General features: G+C 36.6%; 1 protein-coding gene across 3 annotated transcripts in view; it reads right to left on the bottom strand.

Annotated features, from left to right (window-relative positions):
• Nucleotides 1–428: 428 nt before the first annotated feature.
• HNF4G (hepatocyte nuclear factor 4 gamma) overlaps nt 429–20,116 on the bottom strand; it is a 61,656-nt gene continuing 41,968 nt past the window's right edge. For all 3 annotated transcript variants that reach the window (XM_057363963.1, XM_057363962.1, XM_057363961.1), the window contains 9 exons: nt 19,352–19,520; nt 16,976–17,070; nt 13,397–13,503; nt 9,442–9,597; nt 7,224–7,311; nt 5,013–5,165; nt 4,597–4,833; nt 3,984–4,106; nt 429–3,593 (listed from right to left, as the gene is read on the bottom strand). In XM_057363963.1, the coding sequence (XP_057219946.1) occupies nt 3,475–3,593; nt 3,984–4,106; nt 4,597–4,833; nt 5,013–5,165; nt 7,224–7,311; nt 9,442–9,597; nt 13,397–13,503; nt 16,976–17,070; nt 19,352–19,497 (1,224 nt within the window). In that variant the 5' untranslated portion in view covers nt 19,498–19,520 and the 3' untranslated portion in view covers nt 429–3,474. The remainder of the gene's footprint in view (nt 3,594–3,983; nt 4,107–4,596; nt 4,834–5,012; nt 5,166–7,223; nt 7,312–9,441; nt 9,598–13,396; nt 13,504–16,975; nt 17,071–19,351; nt 19,521–20,116) is intronic.

The raw sequence follows: 20,116 nt of genomic DNA, 5'->3' as shown, positions 1-20,116 counted from the left end.
TAACAATGCACTGGAGCAAAGGCAGTGATTTCTTAAGTTATCCTATCCAGAAAATAACAGGCTGTTGAACATATGGTTCATTTTAAACACAGATGGAATTAAGCATCTGCTTCAGTTCTTTTCTGAGTCAGAAATAAAAACTGAAGAACATAGCTATGTAATATTTTGCATGTTACAGGAGAATCAACTCAAATGTTGCCATCATATTGTTTCATATGATTTCAATATTCTGCTTGAGCAGAGKGGGTTGGATTAGACGACCTCCAGAGGTCCCCTCCAACCTCAGCCATTCTGTGATGCTGTGACTAGTGTAGAGATGAAAGTGTGTTAGTTATATAGTTATTCATAGTGTAAGCAATATAAACCATTCTTGTTGTTTATGTAAATACTTTAAAAAGGTTACTAACAGGCAAATGTGTCATTTGGATCATTCATTTTTCTTTATTGAGCTTTGATGAAAAACAGTCTATTTGAAATATTTCCAGCAACCATTTCAATTCCAAATGCTCAATACAAAAACTTGGTATCAGAGTTCAAACATATAAAGTTACATCTCATTATAATTTAATACTTGACATCACTAATCATTTCTGATTTTTCATAATTAAGTTTACAAAAATAATGTTACATTTATAAAATAAATCAGCTTTTCCCAATAAATTACAGTGGTGTTCTTATTCAAAAATGCAATATATCATACAAAATAGACAACAGCTTCTTGTCAGATAAAATACCAAAGTATATTTTTCCTCCAGTACATTTTGGCAGTGTATGAAAACATTCCATTGTACACTTGATATCTAAAGTTCACTGTGAAAAATAAACTAATAAAGCTATTATGCACATCTCTTATATAAGGCAAGGGTGGCCATATTGGAGACTAATGCTTATTTCTGGTTATAGGTTTAGTCAGACCAATACTGCCATGTTTATGCAACTGACTTCATTTATCTGACCCAGTAAATTCATGCAAATCTACCCTGAGTCCAGCACYCTTTCTATGATAAGTACACAAAGTGAGCCCAATCAGTAAACTTTTGGGCTGCTCATTATCTCTCATGCTTACTTTATCTTTATGTTTCATCGTAAAGCATTGGTGGCCAACTTGTAAAAATAGCACAGTCCAGATACCCTTAAAGTTAATGGCAAAACTTCAGTACCTTATTCAATCATAAAAACTCATACCAAAAGGAACTTGTAAAAAGAGCAATGCATTGATAAAAAACAAACAGAAAATAGCAAAAAGAAAAATAATCTAAAGAGCAAAAGGCAAACATTAAGAACACASTTTACAAAAACAACTACTCCAAAATAACTAAGAAACATTGTCTATCTGGTGGTAGGTGATTCTCATTAAAGGCTTTTGAATGTTCAGGTCAACTCAGCATTTAYTGTGTTGTATTTCCAGCCTACAAAAATGTATTTGAAGAATCATTCCAGATTGCTTGAGCAAATTTTACAAGCCAAAAGAGTAACTGCATCCCTGGATGTTGTGATTAATGAAGGTGCTTGGTTCAGGATGATCACCTTGAAGAATTTGTGACTCCACTGTTTCCTCTTTGCAATAGTTCAGCAAACTGCAATATTTTACKAACTCTTTGTTTTGTCTGTTTCTCTCTTACATCTCTTCCAGAAAAAAAAGCGTACTTTAAAGTACTAAAGAAAAATCATTGCTGTCTGGAATAAATAAAATGTGCAAAGTGATGATTTTCTTATGATGTTAGTATTGTGTGAACAACATATCACTTCATATATCATAAAAGATTACTTTCGCAAATTGTAACTGAGTAGTAGAAATGCCCCAAGTAAGCATGTGTCACAAGATCCACTTTGTGTAAATTCACAGAAGGTCCAAATCCAGATGTGTTGTTATGGACTACAGACACAAAACTTAGTGTTGGATCCCCTCAGAGTGGAAGAGGCAGAGAAAGGTGCTTGTCACAGAAAACCTATTCATCCCACACTTCTGAAAACTGTTAAAAATTGAGAGGATGAGGATTTGGTGTGCTGTCTTCTGTCTTGAAATACCATGGCTCAAACCAGGAGCACCTGGAGCTGAAGTCAGATACATTTGTCACTGCAATTAGTATGCCATACCTCTCCCAACACAGAGCTATTCCATTAACTATCATTTCTCTGTAGGTGAATTTTAGTGACTGCGGAAACATGCATTCACTAGCCAGTTAGACAAAAAAACCCACATTGTCTACTCTTACCCTAGTAAACTGAACATCACAAAATCTATACTCCATGCCCTATACTCAAAGGGCATGGTCCTAATTAGACCTCATTGCAGTCAACAACTTCCTTGTGAAGGCAAGAGGAGGGGCAGACACTGATCTCTTCTCTGAGGTGACCAGTGAAAGGACCCAAGGGAATGGCCTGAAGCTGTGTCAGAGGTTTAGGTTGGACATCAGAAAAGGTTCTTTGCCCTGAGGGTGTTTGGGCACTGGAACAGCTCCCCAGGGAAGTGGTCACAGCACTAAGCCTGACAGAGCTCAAGATGTGTTTGGACAATGCTGTCAGGTACATGGTGTGACTCTAGGGGATGGTGCTGTGCAAGGCCAGGAGTGGAACTTGGCAATCTTTGTGGGTCCTTCTCTTTGCTCCCAAAGAGAAGGACTGTATTCAAAGAACCTGGTCAAAAGTATTCCTAGATTGGTCTAATTCCCAAATTATGCCCAGAAATTTTTTGGGAAAGTACCAGTTAGTCCTGACCAAAAGCCTGCCAGTCATTGTTCTAACTGCTTCAGCACTGGTCAATTGACTAATACAGACATTATTGAATACATAGATTTTAAAAAGTCCTCAAGCATATTGACACAGAGAGGCCTTCTGCTTCACACAGTTCAGCAGGGAGGATTCAATGTTTTTGTTGAAATTTAAAATCTTGAAAGAGATGGTCCTTTCAAATCAGGATTTTTTAAAATAGTTGGGTTCTTCTGTCCATTAAGTAGGTTTTCCTTTTATTTTTTTCAATTCATGTGCTTTTTCAGTAGCCTACTATTAGTGGAATCTTGGCTTTTGCCTGGTTAACCCACTATTTCATGTCTACAATTCACAGCTAAACAAGCACTAACCAGTTCCACTACAATGAAAAAATTATATACACATGGAAAACAATAATATTAAGACAACAACTAAAACAGGAAATAAAAACATGAATCTGTGCAGTTATAAGATCTAAAAATAATATCAACCTCTATACATATGTGTCAGACTGCAGCATCCATAGTTAACAGTTGTATACAGCAGTCAGAACRGTATTACTTTCCAAATCATGAGGTGTTTTAAGGAACACCCACAGTAGTGGCTGCTGAGGAAATAATTTCCTTTATCAACCTGAGATTTTTAATGTGCAAGTGTTCTACCAGTCTATCTAGTGCATGAAAAGGAAGGGAAGGAAGGGAAGGGAAGGGAAGGGAAGGGAAGGGAAGGAAGGGAAGGAAGAAAAAGACAGAGACAGAAATATTATCACAATGGTTTTTGTTTCAAAATAGATTGCTGTGCAATGACTGAAGCCTGATTTGCAGACATTTTGTATTCTTGCCCAGAGCCTTGTGGAGGGGAAGGTAATGGAGTTTCTGGAGTTGCTGAAAAAAAAAGGTAGAAAAAATTACATATTTTTAAAGCCTGGTCTACTCTGTACATACATACTACTGCTCTGAAAGGGAGTTCTGTTACATTTGACATGCTAGGRAAACAGTATATTTAAATTATCAGAATTTTTAGTTTATTAAAGATTGTGTATGTAAAAACAATGATACATCAGAATGGTGCTGAATTTTTAAAGTTAAGTTGAATTTAGGTCAAAGTTTCTTACTTAACACCATTTATATACATACATTTTTAATGCACAATTATTTTAATGTAAAAATGATGATGAAATAGCTCTATGAACATTGACAGGCCACCATTCTAATTAATATTTTAAAATGAAATAGTGAAATGCTATGACAGAAGSCTAACTTGCAATTACTTACGGATCTGTTCCGTATGTACAGGAGCAGACATTGAACTTATGAGGACAGTTTGGCCAGTTAATGGATCTTGGGCTAAGTGAGGATGCATCGGATGATGCAGATGATTGGCATCATTAGAAGTACCTGCAAAAACAACATGAGCATATATCAATTCAAAAGAGCATGTTGTTGCCAGTGACTTATACTTCAGTAATTACATTTCCACAGAGCAAATATTTTGATTGGCAATTTGAATAATTGCCTCTGGGTATTCATTAAACAATTTAACCAGACTTCAACCATATTAAGCACTGTGTTTGTCTTCACTGTTTTGACTGCAATAACAGTGCATTTCATGAAATATTTGTAAGGATTCTTTCATCTGCCTGGGGAATTGTAGAGCAACCCAGCAGTTACTGAGAAGCACATAGCACAATCTGTTGTTGAAGGACTAAGTTAACAAGATGATCTGCCAAGACAAGAAGGCTTTAGCTAACAATTACACAACTCAAAGCTCAGTGACAGTGAGCTAAATAGTGAGCTAGTGGTAGCTTGGATCAGGATTCCCTCAACATCCCAACATGATAAATTCAACATCATGCAAGACAGTAAACTCAACAAATTATTAGCTTACCTCCCAATAACATTTCCTGAAGCAAACTGTCAATTTTAACAATTCCAAATAGTTTAACCAATTGTATCTGCTCAATCATTTGCCAAGTAATGCTTTGGAGTGTAGGCAGTAAAAGAAGAAGTTCTCCAAATCTTCCTCTGGAGTCGTACTGACGGTCATTAATATAATCCTCTAAACTTATTTGGACTTGGAATCGCATATTCTTAATCTTCAATGGATTACTCAAGCCTTTTGCATCTTAAAAAATGACAAAAACTTATAGTCAAGGCAGATTATGATTTCGGAGGAGCATCTTATTGCTTTTAATTATATTCTTTTGCATTCAACAAGAAAGCATGAACAGATGATGCATTAACAAAAATTACTCTCAATACAATCACATATAAAATAAGTGAGATATATTTTCATAAAAATACCTGGATCAAAAAACACAATTGCTTTCAAGCAAGCATATTCATTGTCATCTATTTGAATTTCCTGGAAGGGACGAACTAATTCATCCAGAATCCGATTCGCCACTCGGCAGATCTCCACTTCATTGCTGTTGCGATGAATTATGTAATTGTTGCCTTAGAGAGAAAGAATACCAACATTTGAAACATTCTAATGTAAGGTACTAGATGAAGCCAATTTTCAAAAGTACATTTCATATTGGTTAATCAAATTAATAATTTTTTTAAGTGACAACTCTCCCTTGCATCACAYATAACTTTTCTTTGCAAACAGAGTACATGTGCAAATTATAGCTGTCACCCAGTAATCTGTACATATAAGTATGCCAACAAATAGTTGCTGATTTGTCCAGAGGATTAAGGTTTGTATTTGAATGTACACATAGGAAGCAAGTAGACYTTTATCTTTAAATACCAGATAAATATACTAGTGAATTGATCTTAAAATGTCTTCTTCCCTGATTAAAATAATATATCTCAAGCTGAATGACATGGATTTGTCAATAGACTAAAGGACACATTGGAAATGTTTCCTTTTCTAGTGGATATTTCGGTTATTCCTAATAAAATTCAGCAGCATCATAAAATTTTCAGTTAAGGATGTATTTTACCTGGATTTTCTTTTGCTCGTTTGTTTTTTCTTTAAATTTTAAATTTCTATTTTGGAGAAGTCTCCACTATGGCATCTTAATTCACCTTTTGGAGAACATTAGGAATATCACAGAGCTTTCAGAAGCCACCAGACAGTTTTCAAAAGAAAAACTTGTAATTATATAAGAAAACTCTGTCAAAATGACTAATAAACTTTACACATACCTGCCTCCAAGTATCAAAAATAAGCCTTGATGCTTCAAATTATTTCTTCTTTTGGTATATATACTGATGCTTGGATTACTAAATATAATTTTCTTAATATTATTTTATCATTATTTTCCTTATTACCAACTAATCCCAATAAAAAGGCAATTTTTAAAAAATTTCTGTTAATTTTGTTAGTGAAACTGTATCTAGAGATAGAACTACCTAAAGAAAGACATTTGTATGGCTTTTATCTTGAAAGGACTGCTGGTGAAAGAAATACCTTCAGACCAGGCCCTTCTTGTCCTTTTAACATTTTAATATGTGTAAAAATGAATTCAAGCTGATTTAGAGCTATGAAAAGTCAGGCCCAAGGAGGAAGGAGATCAAGCAGCAGAAAATGTCCTTGTACCACACCACCAGTGAAGAGACAAGTCTGAGTCCATATTCCCCATAGTCTCGCCTCACATCAAAAATCCTATCCAAGATGACCTACAGACTTTTTCACAATGCAGTGCCAGTGCTGAGCATGTCAAATGAGACCCTTTTTGAGCACTGTGAAACAAGTGTCAAACAAAGCTAATAAATGCCTCATCACATCACTCTCCACAAAGGCACACATCTCACCTTGCAACAGGGTCTCTCTGTTCCATGAACTAGAAGACRTGGTTCCACCACACAACATTTTCTTCTCTGACAGCCTTGTTCCCTTTATATAACCCAGCACAGAAGCCATTTCAGTTGACCAAGAATAGGCTCCTGCATGCATGCCTTGGCACTGTGCCATGGATGGCCCGTCTCCCCCTCAGCAGGGATAGCACAAATGATGTTTATGAGATGACCATGTGGCAACTGTCAAGGCAGCAGCGAGAGGGCTCTTGGGAAAGTGAGTTGCAGAGAACAGACTATCTAATATTTTAGCCAGTAGAGTCTTCTCTGAGTCTAAAGGACCTTTGAGAAAGCTCCAGATAAATGCTTTTCCAGAAGACGGAGGGTACTACATGTGCAAAAGTCTGGCTGCTCCTTTCCCAGGCAAAGGGGTTTTTATGATGTTTTTGTGGTGGTGTTGTTTTGTTCCAGTTTTTTAATGAGAAACAAGGGTGCAGAAGAGACAATAATGTAAGGAGAATATTGCCAGGAACTCCCTTAAATTTTGGTTTCTGGTATCCAACAGACCTTTAGCTGTATTAACCCGCATGAAATCACCACCTGYTTTTGCTAGAACAGGCATGTGACATTATGTCATTAATAGCTATTTAGCATTCACAGAATGCATTGCTTTGATTGTGCCAGAACAGTTGTCCCACTTAAGTGATTACATCGTTGCTAATGTACTATAACATCATCGTTAGTAAGTAAAACAAAATCAATATTTACCTAAAAGTAAAATGTCCTTATATGCCATGGACCGTTTTGCTGCTCCAAGCAACAGATGCTCCCCAGCATGAGCTCTTAGCAGGGCAACCTCATGAAAAAAACAGCAGACTCATTAGATGATAAAGCAGTAGGTTTCAGTAAGAGCAAAAGAAAAGAGGATACATACTACTGTGTGTAAGGTACATGTTTAAGACTGTTAAGATTCCAATGAAAAATGTTAAATGAATGTAAGAGTCTTAACACCATAAAAACAGCACTCTCTAATTAAATTGTCATCCTCTGTCATTTCTAGCATTCTGTCTAGATTTTAAACATGAGACTCTGCAAAATAATTCTGAATACATARCACTACCTGGAATTATTTCCTAGTACGTATTCCCTTGACGGAGTTTTCTCTGGCATTTTAAGTTGATGCTAAAGATGTCAGAGGGCTAGAATGAACTGTTACAGTAAATTAGGTATCAGTGCTCAATTTTTCTTACCTCAAACCAAACATTTATGTGGCACTTAAAAGAGCTTTTCCCCAACAAAGCCAGATATGCTAAAATAGCCACTACTGTCCACTAAGGGGAATCCCAGTTTGTACTGGGAAGGCACTTGTCTTTATGAGTTTACTCTCTGTCACCTATTTACTTTCCTCTGGTTTTGATGTGCATTGAAACTTCAGCAATGGCTTTTATTTTCTAAAGGAATTCATCTCTTGACAAGTAATTCTAATCCAARCCAGTATTTTAGGAGTGATGTAAAGGTACACAGCACCTGGGTAATACTTATCTGTTAAGACTTTTCAGGTTCTCAGTAGAGTTAATTCAGCTGCTCTGGCATCCTCTATGATTTGTAAATCAGGATGACTCCCAGATCAGGAATATTTTTTTCAAAACCAGATGGCTTATTTTATAACTAAATGCACAGTGCCCCTTAGAAACTGACTATCACAATGGAAAAGTGGCATTTCTTTATCRTCTCTCAACATCTTTGACCTTACTTTTCTAAGGTACTTAAGTTTCAGAGTATTTCCCATGTACTCTTCAAGCATTGCAGGGATATTTTCAGCCTAACATTCTAAGCCGATATTTTATTTTTTAAATGCAGGTAGGAACATTTTAAGAACATCTGATACCTTCCCTTTTCCTTCATGCCATTTTAACAATAAAAGCAGTAATACTTCTTTGCTCATTTTTGTTGCCCTTGTGTAGCCAATGCATTTGAAATTCTCTTTCACATGAACAGTTTTAACTTATTCCACTATGTTGAGCTTGTGAACATATTAGCTCTGTGGGTCTGCAAAGATATCACTAAGCTCTTGTTTTGGGGGGGGACCTCCTATGACCTGAAACAGATCCATATTCCTGAGGAAGAATATAAGAGGGAATGACTCAGTTCAAAACCAAGGATGACCTAACACTTCTTGTAGGATTTTGTTAAAAACTGAGACACCAAAGAGGCAAAAAGAGGGATTTACACAATTTCAGTTCTCAGTGTGATTTCCAAGAGACTGCTGTGGAATCAAGAGATCCCAAGCAATTAATTAACCTCCTGCTGAGGCTGCTTGTCAGACAACTACTCACTACAACGTGAAGATACTGATTCTGGGTTTGTCTGCACAACCTACTCTGAAACCTACTCTATATATTAGGATATATCACAGATGTGATGATAGATCAGACCTCTGTCTGATAAAAACCCCTTATGAATTTTCAAGATTTGATACTTTTTCCCCCTACATTGRTTATATACAATATAATTTTAGTACATTGTATTTTATGAAAAGTATTTGCTATGGATTGATATCAGTATGTCTGTAATTTGTTTGAGATTCCAATGGTTTTTGGGTTTTGCAAGTAGAGAAGACCTGCCTCAAATTAAATAACAAGCTGTCTTAAGCTGTATTTTAATGAAAGGTCTGTATTATAATGAAAGGTGAACAAGAAATAAAACTTTTTAAGGTCAGAAAAAAAGTTTGGCTTCCAAAAGACTACAGAATAAACAAAAAAGCTTAATGACAAGCTGGTTTGCCACTTCTTTTTGTTAGTGTATTTTATGCGGTGATGGTGGTGTTATTTCAAAACTTTAAAAAAAAMCCCAAAAACAGAGGGTGGGTCTAGTACCCAACTTTATTTGATTGGACAAAAAAGAATGAGTGCTTTAGCATGACATTTGAATATCACMGAGCTAACAGCATAGTAATTAGAATTTTCTCTTTGTTCTCCTCTTATACCTGGTCATCCAGTGGTAATTCACAGAAGCCTGGAATATATTTAGCCCATTCCACCAGGACCAAAAGTTGTTGCTTCATAGATTCACAGACATCACTAACACCAGCAATTTTCTTAACATTTATATCAGTGCTAGCACCRGGACTGGAGATTGAGATCTGGCCATAACGAGAGGAAAAATGAACAATGTTAAATTTCATATAATTTCATTTTCACTGTTTAATAGCATATTGAAGAAAAAAATCACAGCAGCAATCACAGATACTCTTGAGAAATTCCTTGACCATATGCACCATTAATTACTCTGCAAGTAAATTATAAWTTTTTATTTCACATTATTACCAGTGTGCACTGCAGGATGCTAAAACTTTAATTAATCATATCATGATTAATTCCAAAATTCTCATTCCAAAATACTATTTTTAAACATACTAAAGCTCTTATCATTTGTAGAAGGGAGGTGTTTGGTTTTTKTTTTTTTTTTTCTTTAAAATGGTTGACATTTATTTAATTTCAGATAAAAAGAAGGGCTCATAGTGGCATGCAGTAATATTAAGGTATAGAGATATTAAGAGAAAGAGAGTGATAAAGGGGTAGCATGTTCTTCTAGTGAAAAGATAAGTATCATTAACTTTGGAAGGTAAAACAGGGGGTTTTCAGTGCCTGGAGGAGAATGGTTTGTAATGATGAAGCAGCAGTACAGGCAGAGGCCTGGGAAATTTCAGAGGAAATGTAAAGGATATGAGTGTGCATCAGACCACCTGCAGTGAACAGTGTTCTGTGAAATAGAAATATCTTTCTGGGCCTGAAGCTGGGGCACTTCTACTGAGCCAAATCCTGAAATTCTTAATGACTTTTCAAAGAAAGGAACAAAACCAGGCTTTCTTTTAAGCCAGGCAGGAAAGCCAACTTAAGATAAAGCCAAACCTGAGGAGGTAAGATCAGTTTATAGTTGTTATCATACCAGGCAAGCAAAAGAAAAAGGAAGAAAATAAAAAAARAAAAAAAAAAAGGAAACCAAATGAAAAAGAGAGAGGAAAAAGAAGAAGAGGAAAGCGGAAGCAGAAGAAGAAGAAATGAAAAAGAGAAAAAGATCACTGTTCAAGGCACATGAAAGTAACTTTCCCATTATGTTTTATTACTGGAAGCATACTCTGGAAATTATGTAGTGCGATTATCTTCCTCAGAAAAAGAAATCAATTGTTTGGTCTTCCAGTACCATGTTCCTACTTTTCAGAACAGTGGAAGCTGTTTAGGTTGACTCCTACCAGTTCCCCTTCATTCATATATCCATGTTAAACCCCACAGTGGGATCTGCGGTGAAATCCCTTATCCTTGAGTAGTCAAAAGGAGTTGCATTTCTGAACTAAAGCTGTGTGCTTCCTTCATAATTCAGTAGTGTAAAACACTGAAAACAGATTAGATATTAATGCCAGTTAACCAGCTGAACATTATCTCTCAGGGAAGTACAGCAGCTAGGCAGGTGAAAAATTCCTTAGACACATAATTCAAAGGYTATCATGTAGGAAAAAGGTTAGAAGTATTGCCTCTTTGTAGACAGAAAATGTGTGAAATCCATGCTACTATCCTGAGTCCATTTCTGGTATCTCCTYTACAAAAATGAGTTTGAAAATACTGAACATCATTCAGGTGAGAGCTACCAGAGAGAGGAATTCAGTCAAGAAAACCTTCATTACAGAAAGAGAGWAAAGAAATTAAATTCATTGTTTTCCAGAAGAGTAAAAGGGGTCTTGATCRAGGTTCAAATGTACAAAGAGATTTCTGATAGTAGGTCACACTCTGATCTWCCTGAAAAAGATACCTCCAGGTAGCARSTAGAAGACAACACAAGGTAAAGAAGAGGTAGATTGTTTAATTGTTGGACATATTGACTCATGAAGTTAACAGTTTGTCCTTCCCTTAATACATTTTAATCAAAGCTGYGCACTTTTATAAATTACATCTTACAATACAAACTACAGTCTCCATGCTGACATTAATTGGTGAACTGCTGGGGATTCATTGGATGACTCCCATGGAGTTCATTGTGAACACCTAGGATTGCACCTCCTGACAAAGATATGAACCTATGAACTTTTCTATTTCTCTATTGCTTTAATGTGCCTCTCATTTATGGGGTGCAACACAGAAGTCACTGACTTGATAGAATCATAGCTCAAGTTAGGAGTGACCTTGAAAGATCATCTCATCCAACATTTGTGGGAAAGGAATCCTAGATGAGGTTATCTAGCCCCMTGTTTAATCACATCTTTCTGATAAGGACTCCCCCACATCCCTGGAAAGGTTGTTCCAGTAATTGCTTGTTTTCACTGTAAAAAGTTTGTTATATTGAGATAAAAGCTTTCCCAGTCTAACTTGCACCCATCAAWGACTTGATGAACACGACAATATAAYACTGYATCCCCGTTGTTCTGAAAACCTTCAGGGACACAGTCCCTTACTTATATGAGAGTCCAGCATGCCCTTTTCATATTTACATAATCTTGGAAGCCCCTTCTAGGTCTCTAGAAGAAAAATTAGACAATTTCCCCCTGTAAGGGATCTTAAGGGGGAATAACTAATTTTTCCTATTTAATATGAACATTTCAAAAGGGATGAATGCTGCCCTCTTCCTCTTTTCACAGCTGAAGGGCTTGGATAATGATTTGGGACACTACCACCTCCTCTAAGTCTCTTCTCAGGACTGAACTAATTTTACAGACATATTCAATTGAGGGAGAAGCAAGTACTTTAAATACTTTGCTTTTCCATCATGTCAATGCAGTCTCTTGGACTTAGAGGCAAAGATTGTATCTTCACATATGTTTTACATAGTGAAAGCAATTCTGTCCTACTAAAACATACCAAACAGTAAGTACAATAAATTTGTGTATACACAAGGTGATGTTTTAGGCCAAGAASCTATTCTTTGAAAAGAACTTTGTGCTATAAACAGCTGAGGATGTGATTCTGTTCAAGACAGTTTTTATTCCTGAATTGCATATACCAGTTGGAAATGATTAAGGAGCATTATAAAAAAGCACAATAAGCAAGTTCAAAAAATTACTAAGGAGATAAAAATAGCTATATTTTTCATACTGTATAGGTATGAAAGTTAGGAAGGTACATTATGTTCATCTAGTCTGCCYAGACATGCAATGTGTGCCAAAGACTATCACCCAGTAATTCCTGCATCAATTCTTAACAGACAGTTCCAGCCTAAGAGAGATGCTGATAAAGGATGAGATTACAAAACATTTGGGGATGTATAAATCAGTCAGCATGAAATCATAAAGGTGGCAGTTAAATTCTAAGCAAGTTAGTAAGAGGTGCAAGAATGCAGAATCAATGACCATGATTTATCTGAAGTGCAGAAAAGGACTGGAGACCGTTCCATTCAGCAATTGATTGGATAGGAAAAAAAAGAAAAAGAGAAAATGAAGTTCAGATGAGACAAAGAAAATTTAAAAGCAAGATGTGAATAAATTCTGCAGTTGGAACACTTCTGTTTGCCTTACTTTTAATGTCTAAGGATATTAAAAATGGGWTTTTCAACAGAATGTAAGGAAATGAATGTCCACACCCATTTGAATGTAATGGCTTTGGACAATTTTTTCCCTGTGTTTCATGGGAAAGCCAGGACTTCAAGGATAGATAGATGCCACCAGCTGCCTAAGACAGCAACTGATTTAAAAGCASTAAGAGCCATAAACCTTTATTAAGAAAGGTGCCTAAGACATATTGTCCTGGACAAAGTAGAATTTTTTTATTGACTTTGCTTCAAGAATGTATTCTATTGCCTCTTCTTTCATTGCAAAGAGGAAGCTGTGTGCATTTTGGAAGTAGAAAAAAGTAATCTCAATAATTATATTCAATACAATAAGAAACTGAAAAGTATTTAATTTTAGCAAAAGTGGTCTTAAAGTCACTAAACAATTTTGTGGTAGATGTCAGTACCTGACGAGAAAGTGTCTCAGCTTGTGACAATGTGCTGATAGAGGGACTGTTGCAGCCATCAAAAGTGTTTCTTCTTGTACTTATCCTGTCCCGTTCATTTTGTACAGCTGGAAAAGAATAATCATCTCACTTATTGACTTTTAAACATTGACACATAGGATAATTTGAGAACTTTACTAGATTTCAGAAGATAACTGTAAGAACTGAAAGGTATGACATTCAAAGAAGATGATCTGCTTTCAGGTCTGAGTAATGAGGAATGATGATAATACATGTTTATGGTTTCTATCAATACACTRCTTGCCTGTAAAAAACATGTACAATTAATTATAGATAGATACTGAATCATCAGCACTTTTTTCACCGGCTTAATTACAGTAAAACCTCCTTCTTCCTTTTAATACATGGTCTCAATTTCAACCAATTTACTAAGTCTGGCTTTATGCTAATGGCAAAAATGGACATCTCCAGACTGCAAAATAGGTCAGGTGGTACAGCATCACCACTGAAAAATATGTCAGAGGAAGTATGAAAGCCATACTCATGCTCTGCTGTGGGAAACCCTGAAACAAGAATGAATCATGAATTTAATCCACTAGTCAGATAATTTTGAAATGCAAACCTTGTGTTCCTCCTCACTGACATTGCATTCCTAGCCAGTTATGGAACATTAACTAAGTTAAAGGAGGAAAAAAAAAAAAAAAAAACCCCAACCCAAAAAACAATGCACCAAAAAAGTTTCAAGACAGTAAATTCAGTAAGTTTTGTCTCATGGGGTCCAAACAAAGGCATATGAAAGGGCTTTGGATGAGGAATCTGTAATCAGCACATGCAAGACTTAAAAATCAACAAGGCATATTTCTGAACTAAAGAAAGAAGAAAAAATAAAAACTATCAGTCAGATGTTTCTAAAACCTAGATCATGTCCAAGATTAAGCCAAGGAAAATGAAAAAGGGAAAATAAAATTCTTATGCCAATCAAAATCTTTTTATTGCACAAGGAATCTCATTGTCTTTTAAGAGCAGTAGTTTTACTTCCAAAGATACATTTGCTATTTTCTAGGTAACAATCTTCATTACAGAATTTAGGAGCAGTACAAGAAGTGTCAATAAATATATATATATATATTCTATGCACTGAGTAGGTCCAGGGTTTATCTGAACAATGCACACAGTTTATTCCAGAGGTGTACTAACTTTTTGCAAGGACATTCACTGATGGGCCTTTTATTAAGGTCMCAGTAAGAAATCTTGTGTGGTGATAAATGCAAAGTGTTATATGTTCATGTAAACAGGAAAGAGAAAACACAGCCTTTTGWAAAAGAATGTTGAAACAAACATCCACTGAATCTCAGCAGCTTRAGTGCTACATAGGTAATTAAAATAGGTTCAGCACTTGTTATTATTMTAAAAATAGTAAGGTATTCTGACAATACTCTACTAGTGAAAGTCACTGGTGAAGCACACTGAAAACCATAGGTAGATACTTCAATTTTCTTCTACATATACGTAACTCTGGCTTGGTAGACKAGAATACCTGGCTAAAGCCTTTCTGTCAGTTCAGACTAAAATTGCCTTAAACAGAGGCTCCATGAGGAGTTTTGCTCAAAGAGGTCTCGTAAMGCTTTTACCAGCTGAAGTCTCTCTTATCTTTGTCCTGAAGAAAACAGATTTGCTAGAAACAATAAGAAACTATCATAGACTCTATGCTACACTTCTGCGATGAGATGTGCCCTGACCATATAGAGAGGTATATAACAAAACAAAAGCAGTGTTGAAAGTTTTAGATGCAGTGGGATCAGAGAAGGGCAGAGTGGTGTTAAGTAAGTCAAAAGTTTTGTGGCATGCACCAGGCTCCTTTGGCGTCTTGAGGGAAATTAACATTTCTCTGTTTTGGGCTCTCTTGCACATGAAAGATGCTGGAAAACTARGCAGTGTCCAGGAGAGGGCTATGGAGATGTAATCCACAAGATGCTCAAGGTGAAACAGAGACAGGCATCTTTGTTTATGTGGAAAAGAGGAGACCAACATGGACATGAAATACATTAGCATACAGAAAATGGAGCCTGAGTCCTCTCAGATGCATAAGGAAAAGACACAATGGACACTACCCTAACTGCAGAAAGATGTATTCCAAGCAGTTATAAGCAAAAAACCTTTCCCAGTCAGGGTGGTCAAGTAGTGAAAGAGCTTGCCAAGCAAGAGGCTGTTGAATCTCCCTTCTCAGGGACTGTGTAAATCTGTCTGGACAGGGTTCCAAGCAACCTGACTGAACCTAGATGTTAGCCTTGTTTTAAGAGGGGGCTGAAATAGATGTATTCMAGATGTCTCCTCTGATATAAACTATTCTTTAATTTCAGGTTTTGAAAGTCTGTAAAGCTCTGCTATTTGCAAAACTTTTAGGGCTGCTGAGGATGCACAGATCTTCCCCTTTCTTCACATCAGATTGATAATGTATATACAATATGTTACTGATTTAATGGCTCAGATTCTAAAAGGTTAAAGTATGTTAAAGGAGGTCCACAAGAGTTAGCAAACCTATTTCATACCCTGTGTAATGTTGTTTAGAACATCCCCATCCAGCTTTGAGGAGAAAAATCCATTTTATCTCATACCAATAACTTGGTCACCTAGCAAAGCACCACTACAGTACAGATACTTAAGAGCATAAAGAAAAAGCTTCTATTGTACAGGCTAAAAGAGAACTGAGCACTCACAATTTAGATCGGCCTGCAGGCAGATGTATACTATGCTCCAAACAAAAAAAAAATGTAGCATAGTTTGTGACAAACCACTTTTGAGTGTGTATTTGAAATGGATAAGGACATCTTTTGTCTCTACATTGTAATTCTCCTTGAAACAACAGCCCCAACAAAAAAAAGCCCCTCTAATATTTGCACTACTCTCTTTCCCTATTTCTCTGCTGCTGGTCCTTCCTCTTTGTCAGCAGAATCACTGTGACACACGTTTCTTACATCTGTCAGTGAGATGCATAAGTAACAATTTTCCTATATTAAGCCCTAAGGAAAATACATTTTTGTTTTTGTTAATTAATGTGGATACTACACTGACAATTACCACTACTCTTCTCACTACTTTTTCACTCAACTTCATAGTCCTTCCTCTGGCTTAAGTGCTTCATGCATTTAAACTTAAGGGAAGAATCAGTAAATTGTCACTGTYATTACTCAGGGTAGGAAAAAATGCCAGATAGAGATGTTAGTACTAAGATTTGATAAACATTTGAAGTAAAATCTCATGATTTGAATTATTCCAGCATATGGCTCAATATGTAGAAATCAATGAATTTTGGTGCCAGAATTAATGAATTAAACAGTTGCAAAGTCACTTTAAATCCATGGACTTACTAATGTTCAAAGTGTTACAGCTGCTTACCCACTTGAAGGTTAGAAGACACATGTTTCACCTCAGTAAAAAAGCTCTTCCCCATTATGAAGGCATTGTAGAAGACATTCCATTGGTTTATTCAGCTGGAGTTTTTTAGAATTATCATTATATTTAAAAGCTAATTCAGATTTTTTTTCTCTTCRTATATCAAATAATAAACAACTCAATTACCTTCCTTTTTCATTCCTGCTCGAAAACACTTTTTTAAACGACAATATCTGCATTGATTCCTTTTGTCCTTGTCAACAATACATTGTCGGTTGAATCTATCAGAGACAAGAAAAGGTARATGTATAAAGCATTAATAAATTTGCACCCTGATTACAAAGAAGAAAATCAACTAATCTTTTCTGTCAGAATAAAGTCTATAACCACAAACTCGCTTCTTCAGTTGAAYTGATTATTCTTTATTAATCAGTTTKGAGAAGTGTTTCATACCTGTTCATTTTCCAGGAATATATGTGTGTGTGTAAACACATGTATGCATTGGAAAGCRTGGAAAATTTTGTCGTTACATACATCATTTATACCTCAACTGATTTGTAAAGGATGTCAGTAACTGGCTGTCAAATGGCAATGGAAGGGGCAAAAAAATAGAAAACTAGAAAAAGGAAAGGACAATCAAGGAAAAAAACAAATGTTGCTGGCATGGAGGAGCCCCTTAGCTGCAAAACCATTACCCTTGTCTGGCAATTTTTACTCTTTCAGGGAGATAACAATGAAATGCAGAAACGAGCTGCATGGTGGCAAGAGGAGCCATCACAATGAAATAAAGACATGGGGAAACACACAGAGCATGACACTGCAAGAAGGCTTACCCAGGCTATAATGCACATCTACAGGTGTGTCTAAAGGAAATGCATATGAGCCATTTGCACCTCTCCCTGTCCACATTTGCCTTTTTTTCTTGGCATGTGTTTGTTAGACAAACAGACCTAACTTTTGCAGAGCTCTTCCTGAAATCACTTATGTTAGCTCTTGACACACCACTTTAGGGGTATATCTGAGCTACACCACTGTGCTGTAAGGCAGAGATTTATTTATGAGTATTACACATCCAAGGAAGAGTACAGGAAACAACATTTCCAGTAACAAGCCGTTCTTATAAGTTTTCTCGTCACCCCATGAAGTGGCACAAGGAGACAGGGAATGGGGGCTACAGTCAGTTCACCACACATTGCCTCTGCTGCTGCTTCCTCCTCAAGGGAAGGACTCCTCACACTCTTCACCTGCTCCAGTGGCAGGCCYCTCCCAACAGAGACAGYTCTCCATTAACTTCTCCMATRTTAGTCCTTYCCCTGGGCTTAGCTCTTCATGAACTCCTCCAGCATGGGTTCTCTCCAGAGGGTGCAGTCCTTTAGGATCAGGCTGCTCCAGCAATGTGTTCCCTAGGGGTTCAAAAATCCTGCCAGAAAACCTGCTCCAGTGTGGGCTCCTCCTCCCATGGGGCCACAGGTCTGGCCAGGAGTCTGCTGCTGCAAAGTCTTCCCATGGGGTCACAACCTTCTTTCATGTATTCACCTTCTCCAGCAGAGGATCCTACATGGGCCACAGGYGGATTTTCATAGGTTTCATGGGGACACAGCTGCCTCACCATGGTCTGTACTGTGGGCTGCAGGAGAATCTTTGCTCCAGCACCAGGGGCACCTCCTTCCCCTTCCTTCTCCACTGACCTTGGTGTCTGCAGAGCTGTTCTTCTCACACATTCTCACTCCTCTCTTCTCCAGCTACAATTTGTTTCTGCATAATAATTATTTCTTCTTCTTAAATACATTATCCCAAAGACACTTCCACCATTGCTGAAAGATTCAGCTTTGGCCATCTTGGAGCTGGCTGGCATTGGCTTCACCAGACACAGGGGACAYCAGTGACAACTTCTCACAGAATCCACTTTTGTGGCCCCATTGCTACCAAAATCTTGGCGTGAAAACCCAATATACCACGTCAATAATTTGTCTAAACTCACTGAGTTTTCCATATATTCTATGCATGGCTCAAAATTGACAGTTTATGGCCCAGAGCATGCACAGATTATGTCATCAGACATGGAGCAGTGTGATATTTTGGGCACCATTCAGAAATAAACAGATTGCCATTTAGACTGAAAGGGGAGGAATGGCCACTCAAAAGAGCCATGTGTCACACCAAGTGGGAGCATGTGCAGATATGTTTGTACTGCCCTTAAAAACGAGATTCATAAATCTCAGACTTCCTATTCAGAAATAACCTTCATAAGGAAAGAATTTTCAGAAAACAGTTRAGAATTACAGTTTTCACATTGCAATGGAAATATGAGCTTTTTTCCTTTTTTTTTCTGGAGAGGATTTGTAATAATAAATAAAAGAATGAAACAGTAAGTGATGTAATGATATTAACAATATCAACAAAAATCTGGAATACAGTATCTGAAATGTGTAATATCAAGTCACATTCCTCAAGAAAAAAGCTGAAAATACGCTGACATAGTTTGAAATGTCTGATAAGGTCTGAATATATTTTTCACTTAAATTTATTAATTTAGTACCTCTAAATGAACTTTAGAAATACCTGCATGAATAGACGTGGTTTTTCCTTATGCTACGTCTAAAAAATCCCTTGCATCCATCACAGCTGGAAGCACCATAATGTTTTCCGGTTGCTCGGTCTCCACATATTGCACAGAGACTACTGACCCCGTTGTCAGCAGCATTCATGTTGACAGCTTCCCCTGAACTGTCTGACAAGAAATAAGAACATACGTAGTTATAGACAAGACTTCTAACAACCACCCTATGAGCAAGTTTTACCTAAATAGAGGCTTTTTCTGGCTTTTTCTCTTTAATTGTCACTTAAAATTCACCTAGAATGTCTCATCTGATTACATCTGGKTCTTACACACATGAACACTTTTAAAGTGATAGAGATGTTAAAAGAATTTATGAAGTTCATAACAACAAATAATTGTGTTCTAAACTCTTTCCAGCTGAAGGGTTAAAAATTAAAGTGCAATTCTGCATGTATAATTACCCATACAATTCCACTAATATGGAGAGGAACTTTGGCACAAAGCTGGCAATAGCTGGCAAGTCTCATACAAAGGTTTGTGACATTAAATAAAGAAACAAAGAAGAAGGATTTTGAAGAAATTAATTTCAAAAAAASCACAAAAACGCATGCTATGAGCACTGTTTGTTATTTCCTTGAAGCTATTTTTCGCCGGAACACTGGTGCAGATTTTCCTTGAAGAGACTATTAGTTTCATTATTAACAATTAGTCACTGAATATGGTAAACACTACYGAAGAAATTCACTTGAAATCAAAGCAGGCATATT

Source organism: Malurus melanocephalus, unplaced genomic scaffold, assembly GCF_030028575.1.
Source record: "Malurus melanocephalus ecotype Western Australia unplaced genomic scaffold, MMel_1.1 scaffold_32, whole genome shotgun sequence".
Taxonomy (NCBI): Eukaryota; Metazoa; Chordata; class Aves; order Passeriformes; family Maluridae; genus Malurus; species Malurus melanocephalus.
This window is presented reverse-complemented; position numbering and strand designations above follow the sequence as displayed.